The following is a 25,117-nucleotide window of genomic DNA, read 5'->3' on the forward strand; positions in this document are numbered from 1 at the left end:
AAGGATTTCCTCAGGATTTTGTCTAGAGTGGATGCACTTGAGCAGCATAAAGATGCTGAAAATAGCCTACAGGTGGACAATAACCACTTGCCCTCAGGAGGACCCAGGACGGGAGCTCTTGGGGTGGGTTCAGCAGGAAGGACAGGTAAGGGCCACGCTCTCACCTGGGGCAGCCGATCCGCCTGGAGGGACAGCGTCCCCCAGAACTGGGCTGATGGGCTTGGGAGCACCACTTCGGTCCCGTGGGACAGGGTCGGTCGCACGTTTTTACTCATCGTATTCTCTGATGCCAGCACCAGCGGCTGTCGGGGTCGCCCTGTGTCTGGTGCTGTCCTTCTGGGCAGGATGCCGGTGGTGTTCAAAGCCACCCGCCAATCCCTTACAGAAGGGGAAGGGGATGGGGGGAGGCTGCAGCTCAGCTGGCTCTGCCCCTGCAGTCTCCCCAGCCCCTGACATCTGATCCTAGGGGTGGGGAGCATCTCCCGGCTGGGTGCTATAAATCCCCACCCAAGGACCTCACATCTTGGCCCCCTGATGGGTACAGCCCCCCTCACCCAGCAGTAAATGCCTGGTGTCTTTCAGCCTGCAAGGGACAGGTCAGCAGCTCCGAAAGCGCTTTCTTATAAGCAGCGAGGAGATCTTCAGGTTCGGGAGGGCGGTGTGTGTTAGACTTGCTTTGCAGCAGCAGCCTTAGAGGCAGTGCTCGCTAGCTGAGAGGTGTCACTGCAATGTAGAGTAGCAATAAAAATGGAAAGGTCTTGTTAACTGCAGGGCAGGAGCTCAGAGACGTCTCTGTTGTGGCAGCAGAGCAGACGTTTGGGGAGTGCTGCTCCCTGCGCAGGCTCAGACCGTGCTGGGTCCTTTGCCCGCACCACTGAGGGCTGTCCATGCCTGCGCAGACCTGTGCTGGTGCTTGCTGCGGGTGCTGGCTGGTCTGCAGCCCGGGACCGTGCCGGCAGCATGGGCACAGGCAGGGCCTGGCTGGTAGCGTAGCAGCATTGGCCAAGGGGGTTTGGTACAGCCCCGCTCTGCCAGGCTGAGCAGTGCTTCTGGGGAGCTGCCGCGGCAGCCTGCGGTGACGGGTGCGTGCGCCTGCGCCTGCAGCGGAGTCAGCTTGTTCCTTGTACAAACCATCTGGAGTGAAACCAATAAACACTGAGCTCTCTGTGCCCGCATTAATCTGCAAGCTGAGCCTCATTGCGCATCTCTGCGCTTCGCCTGCCCACGCCCCATCCCTGCTCCACATACGTAGTGGCAGCTCGGCCGTGGCCACCTGCCCAGCAGGACAGGGCACCCGTGGCCACCAGTGGCCATCTGGATGTGGCAGCCATGGCTGACTGTCTGGACGCGATGCCCACGGCCATGGGGAGCCCTCCACACCCCTTGGTGGTGCAGTGCAGTGATGAGCACCCACTGCCGGGAATCCACCCTATGCAGGCTCACGGTGTTGCTGTCACCGCAGTCACCAGCTTGGATTGTGCTGTGTCTGGCCACATCCCTGCCTTCCTGCTGGCCCGGCAGTGCAGACTCCGCAGCGCCCAGTCCGGCCCCGGGTTAGGAATGGTGGGGGCGCACGGTGCACCATGCTGTGCATGAGGTTGGCCAGATATCCCCAGGGGCTTTGCTGGAGAGAGCTGGAGTTGGTTCTGCCTGGGCTGGTCCTGCATGGGTCCCACCAGTGCCCATCAGCCTCAACGGCACCAGCGGGTGCTCCTGCTTGTCCCCCACATGCTCAGGATCGGCCATCTCCGACCTCCTCCACCAGCTGCAAGTCCCACCCCGTGGTAAGGCCCGTCTCCCCCAGGTACAGCCTGGGCACCCTCCAGCACCTTAACAAAGTGGCTTCCTCTGCTGAGGATGCATTTTTGACACAAGAAAAAAGTGCCCTCCTACAGCGTCTGAGCCTTCCATGTTTTTCCTGCCTTTACTAGGCCCAACTGGCAGAGTTTATTCAGAATACAGGTAGGAAATATATTCCAACAGCGGAGTACGTTTCCTGATGAAGTGGTTCAAGGTTTTGCAGGGCTGTACATGCTTCACCCACTGAGCTCTGCCTTGCCAAAGCCACGCTGTGCTCGCTGTAGTTTGGAGAGAGTAGATGTGGCTGTGCCCAGCCCACCCAGCCAGCAGACACGGACATCTCCAGACGCGGTGGGAGCTGCAGCTTTCCGCCTGGTGCCTCCTGAGGCCGCGGCCCAGAGTTGCCCGGTGCTGCAGACCCACCTCCCGGGCAGACTGGACACAAAGGGAATTTAGGCATCAGCCATATGCCTGAGCATGGTGGCCACCAATGGGATGTGAGCATGAGGGATGTCCCCAGGTCCTGCCCCGTCCCCCCTGTGCTTCTCCTGTCAGGGGGTCAGGTTGTCCCCCACCAGTCCACACTCGTCGCATGGGCAGCAGACCCTCACAGCAGCAGCTCCATGGCAGCTCCCTTCACCTCGTGGCAGGATGTTTGGTCTTCTGCCCCCAAATCCCACCTTGCTCTGCCTCCCCACAGGCTGGCAGGCTACAGTGCGGCTGAAGAAGGCACAGACAGGTGGAAGGAGATTTCTGGGGCCCAGGCTCCTCACCAGAAGAACGGGAGCCTGGCAGTACAGAGTGGCAGTGAGCGAAGCGAGCACCAGGGCTGAGCATGCAGCAGAGGTAGGGACCCGAGCAGGTCTGGGGTCTGCTGCAGACGTGACAGCGAGTTGCTCATGTCTGATTGCGCCACGTGGATCTCAGCAAGGGATGAGTCAGAGCCCCTTCTGGGTAAGGGTGTTTCCTCTCCCCAGCAGCTCTCCACCTCCCTTTGCAATTCCAGAGCCTCATGATTGCATAAATACAATGTCTGAAAAATACAGTAAACTCAGTAAACCCTGTCAGGAAGAACATTGGCTTTACAATTTACCATTGGCCCAGCAATCAGCTCTGCATGCTCAGGGAGGTCATTTTGCTTAAGCCCTCAGTGGTAATGGCCCCAGCGCTGTTCTGGGGATGCGCATGCTGCCAGAGTCTGCGCCGGAGTCTGCAGGAAAGCTCGTACTGCCGAGGGCCTCCCTCCCTGGGGTGCAGATGCCCTTGCACTGCTTTACACCCCAAGGAGCACATGAGGGGCTTGTCCTGCCCCTCGCAGCGCAGCCTCTCCTCCAGGAATAACCACAAACCCTGTGAAGATGATAGGGCCATGGGGGCACAGGTCCCCCAAGCCCAGCTGGCAAGACCTGGGGCAAACACGGCCCCGCTGGCAGAGCTCCCCGCCTTGCACTGAAGCCCTGGTTTCCAGTCGCAGCAGAGGAAGACACCAGGCTGCTGAGTCTGGAGCAGCAGCCCACAGCTGGCCCAGCCGCCGGAGCAGCTGCCGCATCAGCGGGTGTTTGGCACCGAGTCCAGCCCAGAGCAGGATCTCCAGGACCTCCTGCTCCCACGGAGCCTCTGTGGCTGGTCTCCCGCATGGCAGGAACGCAGCACCAGGACACAGTGGCCCGTGGGGGCAGAGACACCAGTCCTGCAGGAAAGTCCTGCTGCTGGCACTGGGGCAGGGTGGGCACAGCCCCCCTCCAGCTCCCGGTTCAACTGCTGAGGCCTGTGGAAGGAGAGGCGCAGTGTCCTCCAGCACCACCGCTGTGCTGCTGGTCCTGGTGGGGAGGTCAGTGGGCTGGAGGGAAGGGTACACAACAGGTGAACATCTGTCTGTCCGTCTGTCCGTCCGTCCATCCATCCATCCATCCATCCATCCTCCCACACCGGGAGAAGAGCTGGGAAGAGTCAGAGAAAGATTTTCTAGGACATGGGGGCGAGTGAACTTCTTTTGGGGCTGGGTCCTCGGGAACGACTCTGCCCCTCCCCCTCCCCGCCCCGTCCCGCCCTCCCCGGTGCGGCCCCAGCGGCGGCCCCAGCGGCAGCGAGTGGCGGTGAGTGCGCGGGGCCGAGCGGGGGCTTGTCCCCGTCCCCATCTCTCCTGGTGCTCCCGCTGCCCCCTCCCCTCGCCGCGGGGCTGCCGGGGGTCGCCGCTCGGTCTCTGCCGCGCCGGGTTGTCCCGCCCCGCTGCTCTGCCCAGCTTTTTCGGGGCGTGGGGGTATTTTTTCCTGCTGTTTTCTCCTGTTTCTGGTGGGTTTCCGTGTGTCCCGCGCTCCTCCGTCTGTCCCTCCTCCTTTAACGGAGACGGGGCAGACCGTGGCGATGGGGCACCGGCTGGATGGGTCTGGCAGGGAGAAGCCGGGGCAGTTTCTGTCCCTTTGGAGGCCCAGCAAGAGCCTGCCAGAGGCGGGGTGGTGGTGGTGATCTGGAGGAACGGAGACCTTTCTGATAGTGACTTCTCCCAGAAGGCAGCAGTGCCGGGGCTGGCCCTGCGCTGTTGAGGTGTGACGGACACGTGCTTCTCCATCTCTGTGGCTGAGCTGCCAGGGCTCTGGGGCACAGCAGAAGTGGAAGGCATTACGGGGCAGAGTGGCTCAGGGTCACCTCTCCAATCAGGGTCTGTTCTTCGTGGAACCACTGTCAGCTTCACCCTCTAGAGTTATTGCAGTTTTCTCCTTTTCATGAGGAGACACCTATGTGCTGGCATTAGCTCAGGTGGCAGTGACAAATAAGGGCGTGCAGGCTCCCTGCAAGCTTGAGTGTTTACATCCACAGCTGAAGGCTGTGATGCTACGGTCCCACTGCAGCTGGCACTTCACCTAAAAAAGATGGCAGGTATCCACTCATGCAGCAGTCACCCCTTTGGTGGCTGTGATTGTCAGCCGTGGTGACCCAAGCTGGAGGCTTGGGTGTGTTCCTGATCCATCAGCCCCGCACGGATGCGGCTCCACAGCATAGGAAGGAGGCAGGCCTCCGGCATCCATACTGGTAAGCATTGCACAGGCTGGAGACCTCCACACGTCTGATCTCAGCTGACCAAAGACTGCACAGAGGTCATCATTTGTTTTTTTTGATCATGGAAGGGAGATATACACAGCACCAGGCCTGCTGGCAGCAGATGGAGTCCAGCTGTCTCAGTAGTGGAAAAGGATTCTTGCCCATGAGCTGGCGGGGCTCATCGAGAGGGCTTTAAACTAGGTTCAAAGGAGGAAGGGGATACAACCCGGCTCACTAGAGATGAGCCCAGGCATGGCATGACAGTGTTGGGGGTGAGATCGACAGCCCAGCTCAAGTGCATCTACACCAATGCACGCAGCACGGGCAACAAACAGGAGGAGCTGGAAGCCATTGTGCAGCAGGACAGCTGTGAGGACATCACAGAAACATGGTGGGACGACTCTCATGACTTGAGTGCTGCAATGGATGGCTGTAAGCTCTGCAGAAGGGATAGGCAAGGAAAGAGACAGTGGGGTGGCACTGTATGTCAGGGTCTGCTTCGATTGTATAGAGCTCAATGATTGTGCTGATAAGATCAAGTGCTTGTGGGTAAAGATGAAGGGGAAGGCCAACAAGGCAGACATCCTGTTAGGAGTCTGTTATAGACCACCCAACCAGGATGAAGAGGTAGATGAAGTTTTCTACAAGCATCTGGCAGAAGTCTCGCAATCGCTAGCCCTTGTTCTCGTGGGGGACTTTAATTTACCAGACATCTGCTGGAAATACAACACAGCAGAGAGGAAACAGTCTGGGATTTTCATGGAGTGTGTGGAAGATAGCCTCCCGACACCGCTGGTAAGTGAGCCTACCAGGGGAGGTGCCTTGCTAAACCTGCTGTTTACAAACAGAGAAGGGCTGGTGGGAGATGTGGTGGTCAGAGGCCATCTTGGGCTTAGCAACCATGAAATGATAGAGTTCTCAATTCCTGGTGAAGCAAAGAGGAGAGCAGACATTGTCCTGTTCCGGACACTGGTTGAGAGGGTCTCCTGGGAGAGAGTGCTGAAGGGCAAAGGGGTCCAGGCAGGCTGGACATTCTTCAAGGAGCAAGTCTTAAAGGCACAGGAGCAGGCTGTCCCCATGTGCTGGAAGACGAACCGGTGGGGAAGAAGACCGGCCTGGCTGAACAGAGCGATTTTGCTGGGACTGAGGTAAAAAAGGAGAGTTTACCACTTTTGGAAGAAAGGGCAGGCGACTCAAGAAGAGTACAGGGGTCTCATTAGGTCACGCAGAGAGAAAATTAGAAATGCAAAAGCCCAGCTAGAACTCAGGCTGGCCACTGTTGTAAGGGGTAACAAAAAGTGGTTTTACAAATGCATTAACAACTTGCAAATGCATTAACAACAAAAAGAGGGCCAAGGAGAATCTCCAGCCCTTATTGGATATGGGGGGTGGGGTGGAAGGGAACATTAGCACCAAGGCTGAGGAAAAGTCTGAGGTACTTAATGTGCTGAGGTACTTAATGTTATTCCCAGGGTAGTCAGCCCCCTGAGCTGGAAGATAGGGATGGAGAGCAGAATAAACCCCCCATAATCCAGGAGGAAGCAGTTAACAACCTGCTATGCCACCTGGACACTCACAAGTCTATGGGGTGGGATGGGATCCACCTGAGAGTACTGAGGAAGCTGGTGGAGGAACTGGCCAAGCCACTCTCCATCATCTGTCAGCTGTCGTGGCTAACAGGGGAGGTCCCAGGTGACCGGAGGCTTGCCAAAGTGATGCCTATCTACAAGAAAGGCTGGAAGAAGGATCCCGGGAACTACGGGCCTGTCAGCCTGACCTCAGTGCCAGGGAAGATTATGGAGCGGTTCATCTTGAGTGCGCTCACTGGGCATGTGAAGTACAGCCAGGGGATCAGGCCCAGCCAGCATGGCTTCACGACAGGCAGGTCCTGCTTGACTAGCCTGATCTCCTTCTATGACCAGGTGACCTGCCTAGTGGATGAGGAAAAGGCTATGGATGTCATCTATCTGGACTTTTGTGAGGCCTTTGACACTTCCTGAAGAAACTGGCTGCCCATGGTTTGGATGGGTGTACACTTCGCTGGGTAAAAAACTGCCTAAATGGCCAAGCGCAGAGAGTGGTGGTGAATGGAGTTAAATCCAGTTGGCAGCTGGTCATGAGTGGTCTCCCTCAGGGCTCAGTTTTGGGGCTTGTGCTGTTTAATATCTTTATCAGTGGATGAGGGGATTCAGTGCTCCCTCAGTAAGTTTGCAGATGACACCAAGCTGGGTGGGAGTGTTGATCTGCTCGAGGGTAGGAAGGCTCTACAGAAGGATCTGGACAGGCTGGATCAATGGGCAGAGGTTGATTGTATGAGGTTCAACAAGGCCAAGTCCCAGGTCCTGCACTTGGGTCACAACAACCCCATGCAATGCTACAGGCTTGGGGAGGAGTGGCTGGAAAGCTACCTGGCAGAAAAGGACCTGGGGGTGCTGGTCGACAGCCGGCTGAACATGAGCCAGCAGTGTGCCCAGGTGGCCAAGAAGGCCAGCGGCATCCTGGCTTGTGTCAGGAATAGTGTGGCCAGCAGGAGTAGGGCAGTGATCGTGCCCCTGTACTCAGCACTGGTGAGGCCACTCCTCAAATACTGTGTTCAGTTTTGGGCCCCTCACTACAAGAAGGCCATTGAGGTGCTGAAACACATCCAAAGAAGGGCTACGAAGCTGGGGAAGGGTCCAGAGCACAAGTCTTATGAGGAGTGGCTGAGGGAATTGGGGCTGTTTAGTCTGGAGAAGAGGAGGCTGAGGGGGGACCTTATTGCTCTCTACAACTACCTGAAAGGAGGTTGTGGTGAGGCAGGTGTTGGTCTCTTCTCCCAGGTAACTAGTGATAGGATGAGAGGCAACGGCCTCAAATTGCGCTGGGGAGGTTTAGATTAAATATTAGGAAAAATTTCTTTACTGAAAGAGTTGTGAAGCATTGGAACAGGCTGCCCAGAGAAGTGGTGGAGTCACCATCCCTGGAGGTGTTCAAAAAACGTGTAGATATGGCACTTCAGGATGTGGTTTATTAGGCATGGTGGTGTTGGGTTGAAAGTTGGACTTGATGGTCTTAGAGGTCTTTTCCAACCTTAATGATGCTATGATTCTATGATCTAAACTCAGCAGGTGATGGTATGACTGTTCATGGAAACATCTCTGGAGATGGGAAAACAAATTTCTTTTTTTTTTTTTTTAGCATCTTAAACTGTCAGTTCTTCCCCACTGCTTGTACTGCAAAGTTATTCTGCATCTGCTGGAGCTGCAGCAGGGTTGGTTGGTGTGGTAGTCAGTGGAGCTGCTATGCAATGCATGCAATAAGAATTCAGTGAAATCCATCTGCCCGCTCCTTCCCCACCCTCATCTGGATGGAGAAGATGGTTACTGTCATCCTTAGTGCCGTTCTGTGCTAATTCCCATTGAATAAATTGGGAAATTCTGTGCTAATTCCCATTGAATAAATTGGGAAATAACTATTTGGGGAAATAACTATTAACACAGACACCGTACAGCTTTCAATGTTCACACAGGTCTCAGGGTTTCAAACACTGAAAACTGCTGGCTTTGTCCCGTTGCAGTCGCTGTTACGCATCTTGATAAACCTCTGAAGAAACACGGAGGAAAAATTATGGGGCTTTAAGGCTGTTAAATGTCACTGGTGTATTTCTGTGTTTCCTAACAAGTTGTTTCTACCCTCCCTCCCTGACTTATAAAGGAGCTGAGCTGGCAAATCTCTTGTTCAAGGCGTACCCTTCTCAGATTTTTGTGAGATTGCTGCTTTGCTTTGCAAACCAGAACTCCCCGAAGAAGTGTGCCTGCCACTGCCAGTACCTCTGCCAGTCAGCATCCAGGTCGGAGGCCTTGTGTTGCTGTCCTGCAACAGCCAAAGTGGTGGCAGCTTCCTTCGGTGGTCTATTTGAGGCTGTGAAAAGGACAGGCCCCCTCTCCTGTAGTTTTGAACTGTAACAAAAATCCTTCAAAAAGCCTTCATCATGGGAGATATCTGGCTGGTTGGATTGATGGTACTTATGTACATCTGGTTTCCCAAGGTCGCTGCTCAGCATCTCTTAAAAAAACCCAGGGACCAGAAAACAGAGCATACCCTCTTGATTAATGAAATCAATGCTGACAGCCCAGGAGAGGACAGTTCTGAGTTTGTGGAGCTCTATCACACCAGTGGTCAAACAGCCCGCTTGGATGGCTACTATCTGGTCTTCTACAATGGCAATGGAAACCAAGCCTACAAAGTTTTGAACCTCCAGGGCAAAGTTACTAACAGCCAAGGGCTCTTTCTTGTTGGCTCCTCTTCTGTGAACCCTGCTATAATAATTCCTAAGAACACTATCCAGAATGGCCCTGATGCAATTGCTGTCTACTATGGAAAAGGGAAGTACAAAGAGGGCATGAGCGTCACAAGTTATGGACTAGTAGATGCCTTGGTGCACAAGACTAAGAAGATGGACAGAGCAGATACGCTGGTCAGGGTACTGACCCCTGGCAGAGATGCTTTCCTGGAGGACTCCACCTTCAGGACCATGGATGAGTCAATAGAAAGGTGCCACAGGGCAGATTCTCAGTGGATCTTCCAAGTGGCCATGCCCACCCCAGGCACAGAAAACCACTGCATCCTAACTTCTCAGCTCAACACATCTGCTGTCCTCATCAGTGAGGTCCTTACTGCCTCTTCTTCTGAAGAGTTCGAGTTCATAGAGCTTCAGGGTCCCCACTCCACCATGCTGAGGGACATTGTTCTAGTGGTGATTGATGGTCGGAGCAAAGACATTTATCTCACCATGGACATTTACGGCAAAACCTCACTGGATGGGCTACTTCTGATTGGTCCAGCACAAAGCAAAACCCCAGGTAAGGACTGCATTTTGATGACTACCTCAGAGCTGGGGGAGCCATCAGCTGAGTTTGGGGCTGGAGGGTGCTGTCGTTCTTTATTGTTGTTTGGTGTTCTGAGAGATTAGTGAAAATGTGACTCAGAACTCAGGGGCAGACAAAAAAAGCAAATCAACTGTTAGAAGTTATTGGAAAAGGAATTGTCTAAAACCAAGTAAATATTAGAAATTATTAGAAGATGAAAGAATGGAGGGTATCTTTTATGCTACTGTATAAATTCATGGTTTGCTTGTATCTTTAATTATGTCTTGTGTAGTACAATATCTTAATCTAAAAAAGGATGTATTAGAATTGGAGACATTCAGAGAAGGTCAGCTAGGATGGATAGTGCTCTGGAAATGCTTCCACAGAAGAAATAACTCAGTACACCTAGAAAAGGGAAAGCCTAGGAGGGCCCTGACAGAGGTTTCAGAAATGTGAGTAGTCTGAAGAAAATGGACAGGGATTGATTGTTTACCCTTTCTCCTGGTACAAGAACCAGGTGAGGGACATCGTGAAGGTCAGAAGCCCATGTGTTCTCGGGAGGACACGGTTCTGCTCCCAGCCCTGTGGCCAGCCTGATGTGGGACCCTGACTGCACCACATCTCCTTGAAGTGCCCCCCTTCTCTGTGTAACTTGCTGGCCATTCACAGCAGATAAATGCTCTCTTCTCGAAAAAGCACCAGGGCTTTTCTTCCATTGTGCCATCTGCAAATGTAGGTCACACGTGTGTGAAGTTGCAATCTAAACTTCCTCCCAATGTTCAGAATTTCTTCCAGGCCACCAGAGAAGGAAGAAATATCTTGTTATTTTGGGCACCTCGAAAGAAGATTTTGGCAGCTGGATGAGAGTCTGCAGATGTCTTGTGTAATTCACTGACTCATGATTTGTGAGTCAAGGAGTATATTCACCCCTTACAAAGCTGGTTCCCATAAAAATACTTTTGCAACTAAAACTATTTTTTAAAGAAGTTGAGCTCCTTTTTACAGTTTAAACTGCTCCAAATACTTTCTCACCACAAGCAGAAGGGCTGATTGTCCAGCTGAGCTCTGCTTTTCTCACCAGGAGAGGTGCTCTGCTCTTGCCTCTGGATGAGCTGGGGCTGCTAGCAGTCAATAGCTAAGGGGCGGCCAAAGAAAGCAATGCGAAAGCACAACCAGCTTGCAGACTAAGCAGGAAACTTCTAAGGATTGCGTTTAACTCTTCCTGAAGGCTCACTCAAGTCAAGAAGGTGACTGGAGATATGCTCTGGCATTTTTTTCCAGTGAGGCTTTGTCAAGATGTTTCAAGCATACTGCACATGCATTTCAAAGGTTGTCCCCCCAAAATACCCAATGACACTGTTTGATTACATTTGTAATCATCATAAAAGGATACGGTCATAGTGACTTCATGCTGAGCACTTTGTGAGAAGTTAACTTAACCTGACCACATCAGATTTGGGACAGGAGCTCTTAAGATGGTCACAGCTCTTAGTCCTGTATTCGTACAGCTTGCCTGCCTGTCACTGCAGAGAACTTAAAGCTGTGAGAGCACCAGAGCAAAAGTCCTCCATTGACAGATGCTGATGTGAAAACTATCAATTGAATCACAGGATGGTTTGGATTGAAGGGACCTTTAAAGATCATCTAGTTCCATTCACCCGCTGTGAGCAGGGACATCTTCCACTAGATCAGGTTGCTCAAAGCCCCATCCATACTGAGCTTGAACACGTCCACGGATGGAGCATCACAGCTTCTCTGGGAAACCTGTTCCAACGTCTCACTGCCCTCACCATAAAATTTTTCTTCCTTATTTTTCTAACCTAGATTTACACTCTGTCAGTTTAAAACCATTACCGCTCATCCTATCAGTATAATCTCTGGTAAAATGTCTGTCCCCATCTTTCTTATAAGCCCCCTTTAAGTACTGAAAGGTCTCCCTGGAGCCTTCTCTTCTCCAGGCTGAACAACCCCACTGTCTCAGCCTTTTCTCACAGCAGAGGGGTTCCAACCCTCGGATCATTGCTGTGGCCTCCTCTGGTCCTGCTCCAACAGGTCCAGGTCTGTCCTGTGCTGAGGGCTCCAGAGCTGGATGCAGGACTCCTGGTGGAGTCAGAGCGGAGCAGAGGGGCAGAGTTACTGCACTCGCTCTGCTGCCCACGCTGCTGGAGATGCAGCCCAGGGCATGGTTGGCCTTCTGGGCTGCGAGCGCGCATTGATGGTCGAGCTTTTCATCCCCCAGCACCACCAAGTCCTTCTCAGCAGGTCTGCTCTCCATCCCTTCATCTCCCAGCCTGCACTGATAATGGGGGTTGCCCTGACCCATGTGCAGGACCCTGCACTTGGCCTTGTGCACTCACTGCCTATGTTATTAATGAAGATGTTGAACCATATTGGTCCCAGTATGGACCCCTGAGGGGCACCGCTTGTTACTGGTCTCCATTTGGGCATGAATGTGTGGATTGCAACTGTTTGGATGCAGCCAATTCCTTATCCATTGAATAATCCATCCATCAAACCCATATCTCTGCAATTTAGAGCCAAGGGTGTTGGGTGGGACCATGTCAATGGCCTTGCAGAAGTGAAGATAGGTGACATCAGTTGCTCTTCTCTTATCATCCAAAGCAGTTGCTCCATTGTAGAAGGCCACTAGATTAGTCAGGCAGGGGAAAAATAGTCCCCTGGGCAGGAGTGCATCAGGGCTAAGGCACAGGACTGCCCCTTAGTGTGTTGGTGCCTGGTGGCGCTTCTGGAGGACTAACCGCTTCTCCTTACCCCTCTGTCTCTCATGTGATTCTTACTTTAACATTTGTTCCCTGAAGCTATTTGCGCAGGGAGAAGTATTGAAATACCAGCAGTCCACTGCTTTTTACTGTCCTCAGCAGTTCCTACTGGATGCTGGGGAAATAGCTTGTGAAGGAAATAGTAAATACGAGGGAGGAAATTGGGAAGCTCATGAAACTGCGAAACTCCAACAAACCTCAGCCTTAACTGTGTGCTGGTATCATGGGCCTTTGCTGAATACGTGTGTGTATGTGTGTAGAGTGTGTTTGTAAAAACCATGGACTGGTAAATGCTCGAATAAAATATAAATTCTTAAATATTTTTGTTTACTATTAAAGTAACTGCTACCTGAAAGGTTAGTGGATTTTGAAGATCTCTTTTAGAATTAAAAATTAACTTTACGGTAGACAAAGTCACATCAGCACTTGCTTTCCAGTTCCCCTGCTTACGCATGAATCGGCTCCTCTGTTCACAGAACCAAAACAGCAGGATGAACTCTGTTCACATTTCCCCCTCCAGCCTCCTCCATGCTGTAGATCTGGCCACGAATGGGGAAATTCAGGCTGAGTGAACATGAGAAATGTTAGTGAGCAGGAAGATAGGGCAGCAGATGCCAAATTTGCAATAACCAGACAACCCCAGCCACTTCCTGAGTTCCCATGTCCAGCTCTCCAGAACTGAAGAGATGCTGGTTTCCTACACAGGGGTATTGCTCATGTGTTGCTTGCATGCCATCATTATTCCTGTCCTTGCTCCTGTGCAGTGGATCTGCCGTTCCCGGAGAACATCACCCGTCCTGTCCTCAAAGGTGGCCCCAGTGCCATTGCCCTCTACAGAGGCAACAGCAGCAGTTTTGTCCCGGGGAAGGCACTGCCGGTGACCGGCCTGTTGGATGCCTTCGTGTACACAAGCAACGAGGAACTGAACCCTGAGCTGCTGGAGATCCTGACTCCCGGCAGACATGCCTACAAGGAAAAGCGGTGAGAGGCTTCTTGCTGGGCAGGGCTGGGAGGAGAGTTTGGCACCAGAGTCACCCTTGCCTGCTGGGGTCATCTCTGCCTGGTGCCCCAAACCCCGGTAAGGACTGGAGGAAAAGTGCCACCTCCAGACCAAGGTCTCCTTGTGGAGATACTGAGTCCCAGCCATTTTCCACTGCCTGGTCTGAGTTTATAGGTGTCCCCCTCTCCACAGCAGTCCTGGTTGCAGAATAAAGTACTTGAGGAGGAATTTTCTGACTAAATGATTGCTGATTCTTATTTTGTAATTTTTATTATATATTATTTATAAAAGTGTAATATAATAAATTTTCCAGTACCACTTTCAACAAGGAAATATTTTTCTTAGGTTTAGGATGGAATTTTAGGTCAAAATGAGGGCAAGGGTGGGACTTCAGTATCGCTCACGTGACCCGGGAGGAAATCCCTGCCCTGCTTCATCCAAACCAAGGACTGGAAGCTGAGTTACTGTTCATTCTGGGTTGAGCCACTTTCTTTTCGGTTTTTTTGGGTTTCTTTTTGTCTTTGTGGGGTAAGGGAAATGTTGGTAACCTCAGACTTTTGTGAGACAGGAGAACTGTTTCCTTCACATTTTAGATATGCTCTGCTAATGGGTGAAAGAGGACAACAGAGTGGGTACAGGACAGTGGAGCAGGTGGAGGAGCAGAGGCAAGGTGGCAATTACATGAATGTGGGGTGTGTAGAACCATGCAATAAGCAAAAAAAACCTGGGTAAGCTCTTGTGTGTGGCTTTGACAGCAAAGCACCAGACTTGACCTCTGTGTGTAATGGTCCACTAAATACTAATGTCCTGGCTCTGCAGCTGGAGGAGATTCACCCTTTCTGGATGGGCATGTGGAAAGACCATTTGAGACTACAGTGGAGTCAACTGCATTAGAAAAGGGTCACCACTTATTCACAGCATATTCCTGTTCCTTCCATTGCTTGTCTTCCTCCCACTTGTGAAAAAAAACCCTGCACTTGTCCTGTAAGGAGGTGGTCTCCTTCCCTGAGGAGCTCTGATCTGTGCAGCTTCTCACCGTGGGGCTTCACAGAATCATAGAACAGTTTGGATTGGAACAAACCTTTAAAGGTCTTCTAGTCCAACCCCCGATCATTCTCTTCACCTTTGAGTTGAAGGCTCTTGCTCAAGCATTTCATCTTCAGGTGCTGCCTTTCCAGTTTCTCTAACTGCATCTCACCATTCTTCCTAGTGGTCCCAGGCTGAGCATGAGGGTGTCTATACTGTCTTGCCTGTCTTCAGATCAGTCAAAAAAGCAGGCAGTGCTAGAAGAGAAGGGGTTGGATGGAGCTCTTCTCTCTCAAGATTTAGTGAGATCTTGGGCTTTTTTATTGAGACCAGGAGGTACTGATAAGGATAGGATATCTCTCCAAACCTGGTGAAGGGAGAAGACTATAAGTGCGTGGTTTCACCCTCTGGTGCAGGCAGATGCAACCAGTGAGTGAAGACGACTCAGATCTCTGGCTGGCGAGTCATGTTTTCTTTCATCTGTACATTTGTCTCTTGCAGGCACCACCTGGAAAATATGTCCATGAGCCAGTGCAACTGCTGCTCTGTGACCCAGGACTCCTTTTCCTACGTCCTCAGCAGGCCCACCCCTGGCAAATTCAATGATTGCCCCAGCAAACGCTTCAGCCAGACTCTTTCTTTCTGCCTTCATGTAGCAGGTGTGTATTAGATATTTCAGCTCCTGTAGGTAGGAGCTCCTAAGGGCAAGAGCACGATCACAAAGCCAGAGCTGTCCAGGAAGACCACTTGAAGTCATGCTGGGTTGTGTGAACATAACACCAAAGGAAATGCACCTAAGACATCTGACAATTTTCTGCAGTATTTTTCTTCATGACAACCCATGCCAAGCTGAGGCTCTCCAGTTTTCATTCCCATACACAACTGCTCGGGGTGAAGCCTTTTCAGGCCCTCGGAGTGATAAGCAGGAGCTGAGCTGTACCCATCTCAGAATGAGATGGATCCCGTGAACAAGGTTGCACTGGCTGGGTAACAGTTGGGTTTTTATTTCCTAGATTGCCAGGACTGGGTCCTGAAGTCAGAAGAGATCCTGATGGCTCTGGTCCAGGCCCTCGATGGATCCTGCAGCTGTGGAGTCTCTGCTGCCTACTTCAAAGGTGAGCTGGGCAGGAGCGGGGCAGTCCAGAGACCACCAGTGGTTAATGTCCGTTTGCTTCTGATTTTCAGCCCTGTGTTGCCTGTTGTGTTGTGTCCTTCTGTCTTGGATCAAAGCTAACTTGAACTTGGTGCTGATGACAGAAATATTGAGAGTTAGGCAACGCATGGTGCTGTTCTTCCATGTTCCGCAGAGTGCTCCCATCTGCAGCTCCACCAACACCCATCAGTTCTCATCTGCAGGCCACCAGCTATTTTGTCCTTGAGCATTTTCAGGCAGATCTGGCAACAGGATTGACATCTCCACTAGGTGTTTGTTGTCTACTTGACCTTACGGTCCGTATGAACTAAGCCAAGTTGTAGCAGAAATGCAAGTGGCCCTACTGGTCTGTGTTGCTGTTCCGGTATCCCTACCAGGTCACTGTGGGAGTGTGATGAGCACAAGCAGACACATGAAGCAAAGAGCCATGACTGACTTTGCAGCCTGCATTGTCAGAAGCGTTATGTTTAGCTTATGTTTAGCCACCCCCAGAGAGACCATTCTGTTCACTGTTGGGACTACAAGGCTTCAAAAGGATGAGGACAGTATCTGGGTGTGCTGTGTGGCTTGGTCCCAGGATGCCCCTTGGCACAGGCAGAGCTCACAGTGTTGTGTGGATGGTAGGAGTTGCCCTGAGTCAATCTGACCAGGAGAGCAGTGGTGGTAGAGATGAGCTGGTGAGCTCTGTGTCTCTTCTAGGAGAAAGTGGGTCTTTGGTGGCATGGGGAAACTGAGGCAGTTCTCTGCTTGCCTCTGCAGAGCCAAAGGCAACCTGCCAGGACCTGGGGCTTGTGTTTACCACTCTGCTAACTGCTAAGTCAGAGGACCAGCTAAGCAGCCTGCTGCTAGCCTTCAAGACCTTCCTAGAAACGCCCAGACTTGTGAGTTTTGACAGAAGGAACATCACAGCAGAAAGCTCCTGCTTCAAGGATATTAATGTACCAGACCTGCCTTCAGGTACCTGTCATCTTTCTTGCAGGTTGGGGGATACAATGTGTTGGAGGGTGGACATGTGGGTCTAGCTCTCTTAGAGGAGGGAGATGTCCCTCCCTCCATTTCCCCAACTCTGGCAAAGATCCCTTCCAATTCCACCGCATCCAGTTACTAGAGCCCATATTGCTCATTACCTGGAATAACAGCAAGCTCTGTTGTTACAGCTGGTATTAGCCAGAGTATTGCCAAGGCTCTTGTAAGGAATATGGAGCACACAGATGATAAAAATCTGAGCTAGCATCCTCAGTCCTTTGCTGAATTTGGTCTCAACCCAGCAAATAGTGTGCAACATTGTGTTGTTTCCCTGGGGCTCTGTGTTTAGGCCCGTATTTGTGACATTTTTGCTTTCCAAGGTGTCCCATCAGAGATACCAGAAGGGACTCAAGAACCTTCTGTGCAAGTGGCCAAGCTACTCATCAACGAGGTGAACCCAGACAACCCAGGGGGAGGAGAGGATGCAGAATACATTGAACTCTTCTACACTGGACAGACACGCTTTGACCTCCAGGGATACTGGTTGGTCCTCTACAACGGTAAAAATAGCCGGGCCTACCGGGTGTTGGACCTGTCTGGACACCACACAGATAAGCTGGGTTACTTCTTGGTAGGGAGCAGTGCCATGAGCCCAGCACCCATGATTAGGCTGCCCCCCAACACCATCCAGAACGGGGCGGATGCTGTGGCTCTCTACTACAGCAACACCACCCTCTACACAGTGAGCATGGCTGTGACTGCAGAGGGGCTGGTAGACGCTGTGGTGTACACATCCCGAATGCCAGAGAAGGCAGACCAGCTGATCAAAGTGCTGGTACCAGGGCAGAGCATCTTGTATGAAAACGATTCTCACAGCACCGAAGATGAGTCTCTGAGCCGCTGCCACAGCCTGAGCACGAAACTCCAGAGCAGCTTCCAGGTGGGTTGATGGCAAACATTCCTTCTCCATCATAGTCACTGGGAGGGCAGAAGTCCTTTGTCCGCCCATAGTCAATGGGAGGGCAATGGTCGTGTTTCAGTATGTCCTTTATTTGGGAGAGCAGGGCATTCTGGTGAGCCACATCTACCTCCTGCCATCATGCTCTCACCAGCCCTCACCTCTCTGCCCTGTCCACCTGCCTGTTGTAGGCCAGGTAACAGCTCCCTGCCCTGTGTAGCGTGGCTCAGAATCTGGAGATCCCTGAAGACACCTCACATGCTGGGCAATCTTCTTCTGGGCAGCATGCTGGACTCTCAATTACCCCAAGCCAGATGCGGAGCCACCTCTTCACCCCCACTTGTTTGGTGCCTTCTTTGGGATGTGTGGTACAGCACGTCACATCCCTAAAACCCAGCCTCCTCCAGGGCCAATGTGTGAAGGATGTGTCTCAACCACTGATGTGATTGATTTCCGTTAATTCATCTGAACTGTTCCTTTTTATTCCAGAATGTCTAGTTTCAGATAGTCCCCCTGAAGGAACATGACAGAGTATGTATTCTTGTCCTGAACAAGGCTGGGTAAGGGAGGGCTTTGCTGCTCCACCGCTGATGCCTGCTGGGATCAGGCCAGTGCAGAGTTGTGCTCAGGTCCAAAAGTGGGGCAATAAAACTACTTTAGAAGCAGAAGAGGTCTGCTGACAGGAGGGAGATGCATTTGCAGTGGGACAGGACCACAAGGAAGTGATGCTGTGGACTGGAGACACAAGTGTAGAAGTGCTCCCGACAGTAGGAAAAGAAAATTGTTCCTAGTCCTGAGGGTGGGAGTGAAGGCAATGATGGGGATGCATGGTGATGGGACCCCACAGTCAGGACAACAGATGGTGGGAGTGAGGAGCAGCTGGTGTGAGGCAGAACCACCATGTCCTTTTTGGGCCTCACCAGGGAGCCGTGGGAGACACAAAGAAGAGGTAACACCATGAGCAGCCATCAATCCACCTGAAGAGATGGGAGCAGCAGTGGTGGCAGCAGCTTTTGTGTCTCCCCACAGGTGACCACAGTGACACCTCTAGGGGAGAACTTCTGCAGCAGCTCCTCGGTGCCGGTCCCTCCTGTCGTTCACATCAGTGAGCTGTGCCTGGCCGGTGGCACTACCCCCTACCACTTCGTTGAGCTGGAGGGGAAGCCTGGCACCAGCCTGGGAGGGCTCAGCCTGGTCTTCTTCTCAGGGAAGGAAGGCAAGGTGCATGCCAGTGTCCCACTGAGGGGCACAGTTGGAGCCACGGGGCTGTTCGTGTTTGCACTGGACAGAGCGCATGGGCACGGTGAGGCTGATGGCACAAATCTGGCGTGTGGTCTGTCTTCAAACAAATGGGATGGAGGAGGGTGCATGGTGTGAGAAACAACTCTTCCTTGCATTTCCTGTCCTTTAATTCTGTTTTTTCTCCCTTTGTTCTGACTGGGCTGTTTGGTCACACTCCACCTGCGAAGGTGCTTAATCCTCCTCAGTGAGCTCCCCATGCAGGGCAGAGGGACTGGGAAGACTGAAAGCCCCTCCTGCTGCTACCAAGACAAGCGGGCTTTCAGGAGCAGCAGGGTCCACCAGGACTGTCGGGTCGTTTGCTGATGCTCACTGAGCCCTGCAGCGCTGCTGCCTCCTCCTGGTCCTGAGGTGGTGTTTGCTTGGAACGTTCGTTTATCTTGAATTATTTTTTGTTCACCTTAAATTCTGACTGGGCTCCATGAAGAAGACTCTGCATCTCAGAGGAACCTGGGTCTTTTTTGGAAACCTGTGTTCACAGCAAGTGGTCTCTTCTTTACAGCTTTACTTGGCCCCAGTCACCAACATTATTTTGTCTCCCATTTCTGTTCTTGGAGTTCTCATTACCAGCTTGTCCTGTCAGGCTCAAGACTCAGCCTAACACTATCTAGATGTTCACCCTATTTATTCCCTGGCATTTCCAGATGGCACAAACCTGATTTTCAAGGACATCTCTGCTGCTAGTGAAGGCTCCAGCGCTATTGCTGTGTACAGCACCAGCGTGGTTCCTGGTGGCACAAAGGCAACATCAGAAAACTTGGTGGATGCCTTGGTTTACACATGTGAGCCCAGTGCAGCTGGAGGACATTTGGACTTCCTCGGACCATCTTACGCTGTGCCCTGCAAGGATGACAGGTGAGGTCGCTTCTCTGGGAAAATGTCTTTGGGTTCTCTGCACCCAGAGCCTCCGGCTGGCATGTCGCTGAGCTTGCCGCCTTGTCTGGCGTCCTGTACGGCTGATGCATTCACTGGCGCTGTGATGAAAAGCAGAGGTGGGCAGCACATTGCAATGGAAAATGTTGCCTTGGCCTTGGCATAGGGAATAGAACTTTGTTCCTCCACTGCTCACTTAGCTTTCTTCCCCCAAGGGATACGTGTGGCATCACATGAAGGAATGCAGCCTTTACAGACAGCAGCTGTATATGCTTCTTTGCCAAACTTTTTCTTTTGTAAAAAGAAACAAACAACAAACCAAACAAAAAAGGATATCCCTGTGAGCAGCAGAACAAAACAAAACCCTTGCTTCTAGGTGGACTCAACAACAAATAGGGCTGTGCCTTTCTCTTGGTGGGAATACTAGCAGAGTTCCTCCTGTCCACAGGATCACTTCTGTTAATTAAATCTGTCCTCAAGCCCTCTGCTCCCCTGTCCCATCTGATGTGACAGGAGGTTCTGCATTCGTAGCCTCCCCAACAAGCACATGTGCACAGAGCGCAGCCCCATGTACATGGTTTTACTGGGAAACTGAGATCTCCGGCTTGTGACTGGCTGAAACATTGTGCTGAAACCTCGCCAGGGTGGTTATTCGCAAGGTCAAGGCAGCAGTTTGGTGGGAGAGTTCACATGGGTTGACTTCAGGCAGCTCTGTCAGTGCAGCTCTGAATGGCCACATCCAGAAAAGCTGGTTCCTCACACTGTGACCAAGTTTCTAAGCTCTGGCATGGGGAAGGCAGCAATCGGTTAGTGAGATGCAGGGGCAAGTATTGTGTAGCATATTATCCTGGAGGACAAATTCTTAATTTTGGGAAACTGGCTGTAATGAGGCAGCAATCTTACTCCTGCAGAAGCCAGTCAGACCAAATAGGTTTGTTCTGGCCAAGCCCAGGTCTTCTACAGCTGGTGGGATTGGCTGGACACATCTCTGTGATGGCTCTGTGAAAGCTGATTTCAGCTCCAGGTCCGGAAAACTCTCCATCATCCCCAGCAGCATCAGGAACTGGGACTGGGGGGGGATTTGTGGTTGGAGGTGGGAAGAAAGGTGTGTGACGTGTTGGTGAGCTCTGACTCCTCTTCTCGGGACAGGCCCGTGTCCCTGAGCCGTTGCACCTCCAGCAATGCCAGCGCAGAGCTGCAGTTTGGCATCTCGGACCCTACCCCTGGTCTGCAGAACAGCTGTCCCCAGGACGCCTTCGCAGTGGATCTCCACCTCTGCCTCCTGACACTCAGTGAGTGGAGTTGTGTGCTCCCACTGCTGTGGGGTGGGAGGGCTGGGGGGGACGGGACGCTGACCCCAACTTCCCATGGCATGGGAGGGGGGTGCCAGTGGGGACCCTGCTGCCTCCCAGTCGTGAAAGGGGATGTGCTGGGAGGAAGCTGGTGCAGACACACGTGTGTTGATGTGATGCCACCAGCCCAGGAGGGCAGCCTCGCTCACAGCTTCAGCATGTGCTCGTATGAAGGTGGCCACATACTTTATCTGAGATATTGCTGCTCAGGCAGGGCTGAGCTCTGCTCAGGATTTCTTTCTGCAGTGTCAGATTTGCAGCAATGGCAGAAAAGCCCCGCCGCCCCCCCAGTCTCTCATGATGGCAAGGGCATGGTCAGGGAAACTGCCAGCAAACCCTTCCGTGTCAGCCTATCCATGGGAACAAAGCAGTGTGGCTCAGTCCTGACTCCGGAGCCAGCAAGAAAATGTACAGTGAGGTGTCCAGCCCCTGCAAAGGTCATACTTGGATCAGCTTGAAGCAATCAAGACCTGGGTAAAATGAAATGTAGGTTCCTCCTTCTCCTCCAGCCTCCTGAGAGGGGCAGGCAGTGGACCTCTCCCTCCTCTTCCAGTGCGAGAGACCACTCTGTACTGGCCCGTATTGTGTGACATGTGGGGCATGCCTCTTCCCCACTGCCCTGGGAGGTTGGTGAAGGAGTGAAGCTGATGTACGTGGCGATAGCAGGCCAGAAGTGAAGACTCACTCTGCAGGACAGGGAGAGAGGAGGGTGGGATGCAGGCTCTGGAGGAGCTTTTCTCCTGAGGTCAGGTGTGAAGCCAAGTGTTTTGGAAGGGGCACGCAGCTGGGAGCTTATTAATGGCCCTGAGCTGCACCCAGAAAACCATGTCTCTTTTTCCTCTAGACTGTTCCATATGGACCCTGCACCACAGGAGGATGCTGAAAAGCTTGGGAAAGGTCTTGGTGAACTCCCTAGAAGAGAAGTGCTCCTGCGGCGTCTCTGAACTCTACCTGCAAGGTTGGTGCCCTGCTCTGCTCACCCAGTTTGCAGTGCCCTCCTCACCCATCCACAGCTGCTTGTCATCAGGAACGGCCCTTCTCAAGCCAAACTTGCAGGCTTGCATTCAAGTGAGAGGAACTGGAGGAGCAGTGGTGGGTACAAGGGACTTCAGCGAGGAGAGCCAGAGAGAGCCTGACACAGGCCATTTACTAGAGGAAAGGCAAGCTAGAGGGACTGTGAGGAATGGGAGTCTCTGATGATGCCTTGAGATGTCTGCCAGACAAACTGAGTATCCTAACCTGCAAAGCAAAATGCTGTTTGTACTGTAAAGGACTCTGGTTCTCAACTTTTCCTCTATCAGACTCATTCAAGTAGTACTGTTTGAAGTACTTGGACCAAAAAGTCACTTCTGGAAGTCTTAGGGATCTACAGCTGTTGAGGGATGGAAAGAAATGTTTCCTATTTTTCAGCTGGTTTTGTTAGGAAGTGAAGGCTTCGCAGCCATGCTTTGTCTCCCTCGCCCGAACACATTTTTGACCCTTTGAACAATTTCAGACAACTCTCACCAACAGGCAGAGATTGTGAAGTTATGAAGTGTAGTGCAAAGTATTCTGCCGGGTTGGGAGGACAACTCCTTTCATCACTGAAGGAAGAGTTGAGCGTGTGCTCAAGTTACCTGTGATACAGTATGGTGGCGTGATTTCAGAGAGGTGGGAAAAGAGGGTGAAGAGCATGGGAGCAGGAGGATATTACTGGAGCAATGAAGTCATGGGAGCAATGTGTTCCCAAACAGCCAGAGGGTTTCCAACCACCCCAAACCTGCTTCTGTTTCTCCACAGACCTGAACCTGATGTGCATGGGCTCCCTAGTGAAGGTCTGGGGCCAGGTGTGGGCTCGGCAGCTGGCGCAGCAGCGGTCCATCGAGACCTGGCGCCAGGGCTTCCTGACCAGCCCCCACTCCTTCTCCGTGGATGGGAGAGTGCTGGAAACCAGTCCTGAGTGCATCACCCCAAAAAATGCACTGTCCATGTCACACAATGGTGGTGAGTAGGAGGTGAAGCTAAGCACAGTGGTCTGCTTCCAGCACAGAGAGCGAGGCTGGGGCCGTGTCTCCACGTGAGAGGGGCAATGCAGGGCAAGCCGCCAGGGACCTCTGCCTTCTAGAAACTGGAGGGTCGTTACGAGAGAGGTAACAACGGTCAGTTCCTCTGGTGTGATGGGGTAATCAGCCCTATCACACCAATACCACTGGAAGTTTGGGTGTAAATCTTCTCGTGAGACTGGGCTTCAGCAGGGAGCCCCTTGCCTTTGGAGCTGCTGGACACATAGCCCAGAAGCCCTGAAGCCCAATTGCTCGGAGCCGCGGCTGGCAGCCAGGCTGGAGCTGGGCAGAGCCAGTGCACTGCAGGGCTGCTGCCAGGGGAGTGAGAGAGTGGCTCTCCAGGCCAGGAAGCTGGAACACCCAAACTGTTGTTGCCCAGAGAAGTTGTGGGTACCCCATCATTGGAAGTGTTCAGGGTCAGGTTGGAGAGGGCTTTGAGCAAGCTGACCTAGTGAAGTATGTCGCTACCCACAGCAGGGGGTTGCACTAGACAATCTTCAAATGCTCTTTCCAACCCAACCTATTCTGTGACTGTTATTCTGTGACCTCCTGGTGGCACACTGTGCAGGGAAAGGTCATGGCTACAATGTTCCATCTCTACCTTTTGTACCCTCAGCTTCCTTCCAGGGCTGGGAAATCACCCTGTTTGTTGTGGGATCTCTCCTGCTCGTGTTCTTGTTGGGCGGCCTGGCATTTTACTTCACCAAAAGGTGAGAAACCACTTCCCATCTGCCTTGCATCTCTTACCCTCTCCTTCCCCAGTGCTTCCTCTCTAATCGCTGTGCAGGGACCTGCTCCTTCACTCAGGTGAACACGTCCATTCAGATGCTGCATCCAAACACTCCAACATATTGCTGCTAATTTTTACATCAAAGTCCCTTTGCTTTTGATGTGGCAGACTGCGGGTTCCACAAGAAGTTAAGATAACCACCAATAAAACCATGGATAACGCTAGACGTGTCAGTGGGCACAGTGTAAAGGCCATCGATCTTACAACATGCTGTGGTGGGAAAGCAGAAAGCTGAAGGCTCGTGGCACGCAAGGGGCAGTGAGAGATGATGCTTTGGCCACAGGGAAGAGCTCTTTCTTAGTGTGGGGTGGAAGCAACAGACAGTTTAGTATTACCTTCATGAGAAACATGAGAAACAGCTTTCACATTCTAACATGACACCACTTTAAATGATTACTTGGTATTTCCTAATGCAAACAGCAGCTTAACACTCAGGCAGTATGTTTGTCTGAAATAAATGTTACAGTGGATGGGTTATTTAACCAGCCCAGGTGATTTATTTCCATTAATTTTTACTGATCTTCTTTCATCATTGGGTAGGGGCCTGATGTGTAGGAGTTAGAAATGAGGAAAGTTCTTAAAACACATTTGGGGTATAGAAAACTCAGTATGTATTTTTAATAGGAATTTTAAAAATACAGTAAGTCAGATTTAGGGAAGCTGTTTCAGAAACCAGGGTGATTTTAAGTTGATATACACGTAAACAGAGACCTTAGGAAACTCTGTGCCTGCTGAAGACTGGTCATCAAGCCTCTTAAGTACAAAGCTGAGATACAGATTAACTGCCTAATGCAAAAGAGCAGAGTGACTGATCTTGCATTTTCCTTTGTCTATTGCTTTTCAGACGTCCCCAAAATTACACCAACATTGAAATGACTGACCGCAGGGAGATTGCAGCAGACTTCTAATGCTCCTGGGCCCAGCTGCAGCAGCAGGGTCTGAGAGTGCTGGGGCCAGGCATGTGTCTCTCTGGGGACAGACTAGTTGACCAGCTGCACTATCCACTGGGGTTGCTACAAGGACTTGCAAAATGCCCGGGTGTATATATACATATATGTGTGTATACAGCTCTGTGTGTATGTACATATGTGTGTGTATATACAGACACCTGAATTATTTTTACACTTCTAAATTTTAACATCAGACTCAAGGATTTCAAAGAAACAGGCTGGGGACTTCTTCTTCTAGGCGA

General features: G+C 51.9%; 1 protein-coding gene across 1 annotated transcript; it reads left to right on the plus strand.

Annotated features, from left to right (window-relative positions):
* The first annotated feature begins 3,862 nt into the window (after nt 1-3,862).
* Nucleotides 3,863-24,852, plus strand: LOC104333682 (uncharacterized). The gene is made up of 14 exons (XM_075436508.1): nt 3,863-3,896; nt 8,533-9,680; nt 13,231-13,447; nt 14,994-15,151; nt 15,506-15,607; nt 16,405-16,602; nt 16,992-17,551; nt 18,599-18,872; nt 19,513-19,723; nt 20,891-21,033; nt 21,938-22,051; nt 22,873-23,076; nt 23,752-23,845; nt 24,770-24,852. The coding sequence occupies exons 2-14, from the start codon at nt 8,810-8,812 to the stop codon at nt 24,831-24,833; spliced, it is 3,210 nt and encodes a 1,069-aa protein (XP_075292623.1). The 5' UTR covers nt 3,863-3,896; nt 8,533-8,809; the 3' UTR covers nt 24,834-24,852.
* Nucleotides 24,853-25,117: the final 265 nt, after the last annotated feature.

The sequence above is a fragment of the Opisthocomus hoazin genome, chromosome 15 (assembly GCF_030867145.1).
Source record: "Opisthocomus hoazin isolate bOpiHoa1 chromosome 15, bOpiHoa1.hap1, whole genome shotgun sequence".
Lineage (NCBI taxonomy): Eukaryota > Metazoa > Chordata > Aves > Opisthocomiformes > Opisthocomidae > Opisthocomus > Opisthocomus hoazin.

Excerpts from the sequence above, each read along its gene's own strand:
- LOC104333682 (XM_075436508.1), top strand. The coding sequence starts at position 8,810 with ATGGGAGATATCTGGCTGGTTGGATTGATGGTACTTATGTACATCTGG. Across the intron at positions 16,603-16,991 it reads TGTACCAGACCTGCCTTCAG|GTGTCCCATCAGAGATACCA; the intron begins GTACCTGTCATC and ends TTGCTTTCCAAG. Across the intron at positions 19,724-20,890 it reads GTGCCCTGCAAGGATGACAG|GCCCGTGTCCCTGAGCCGTT; the intron begins GTGAGGTCGCTT and ends TTCTCGGGACAG.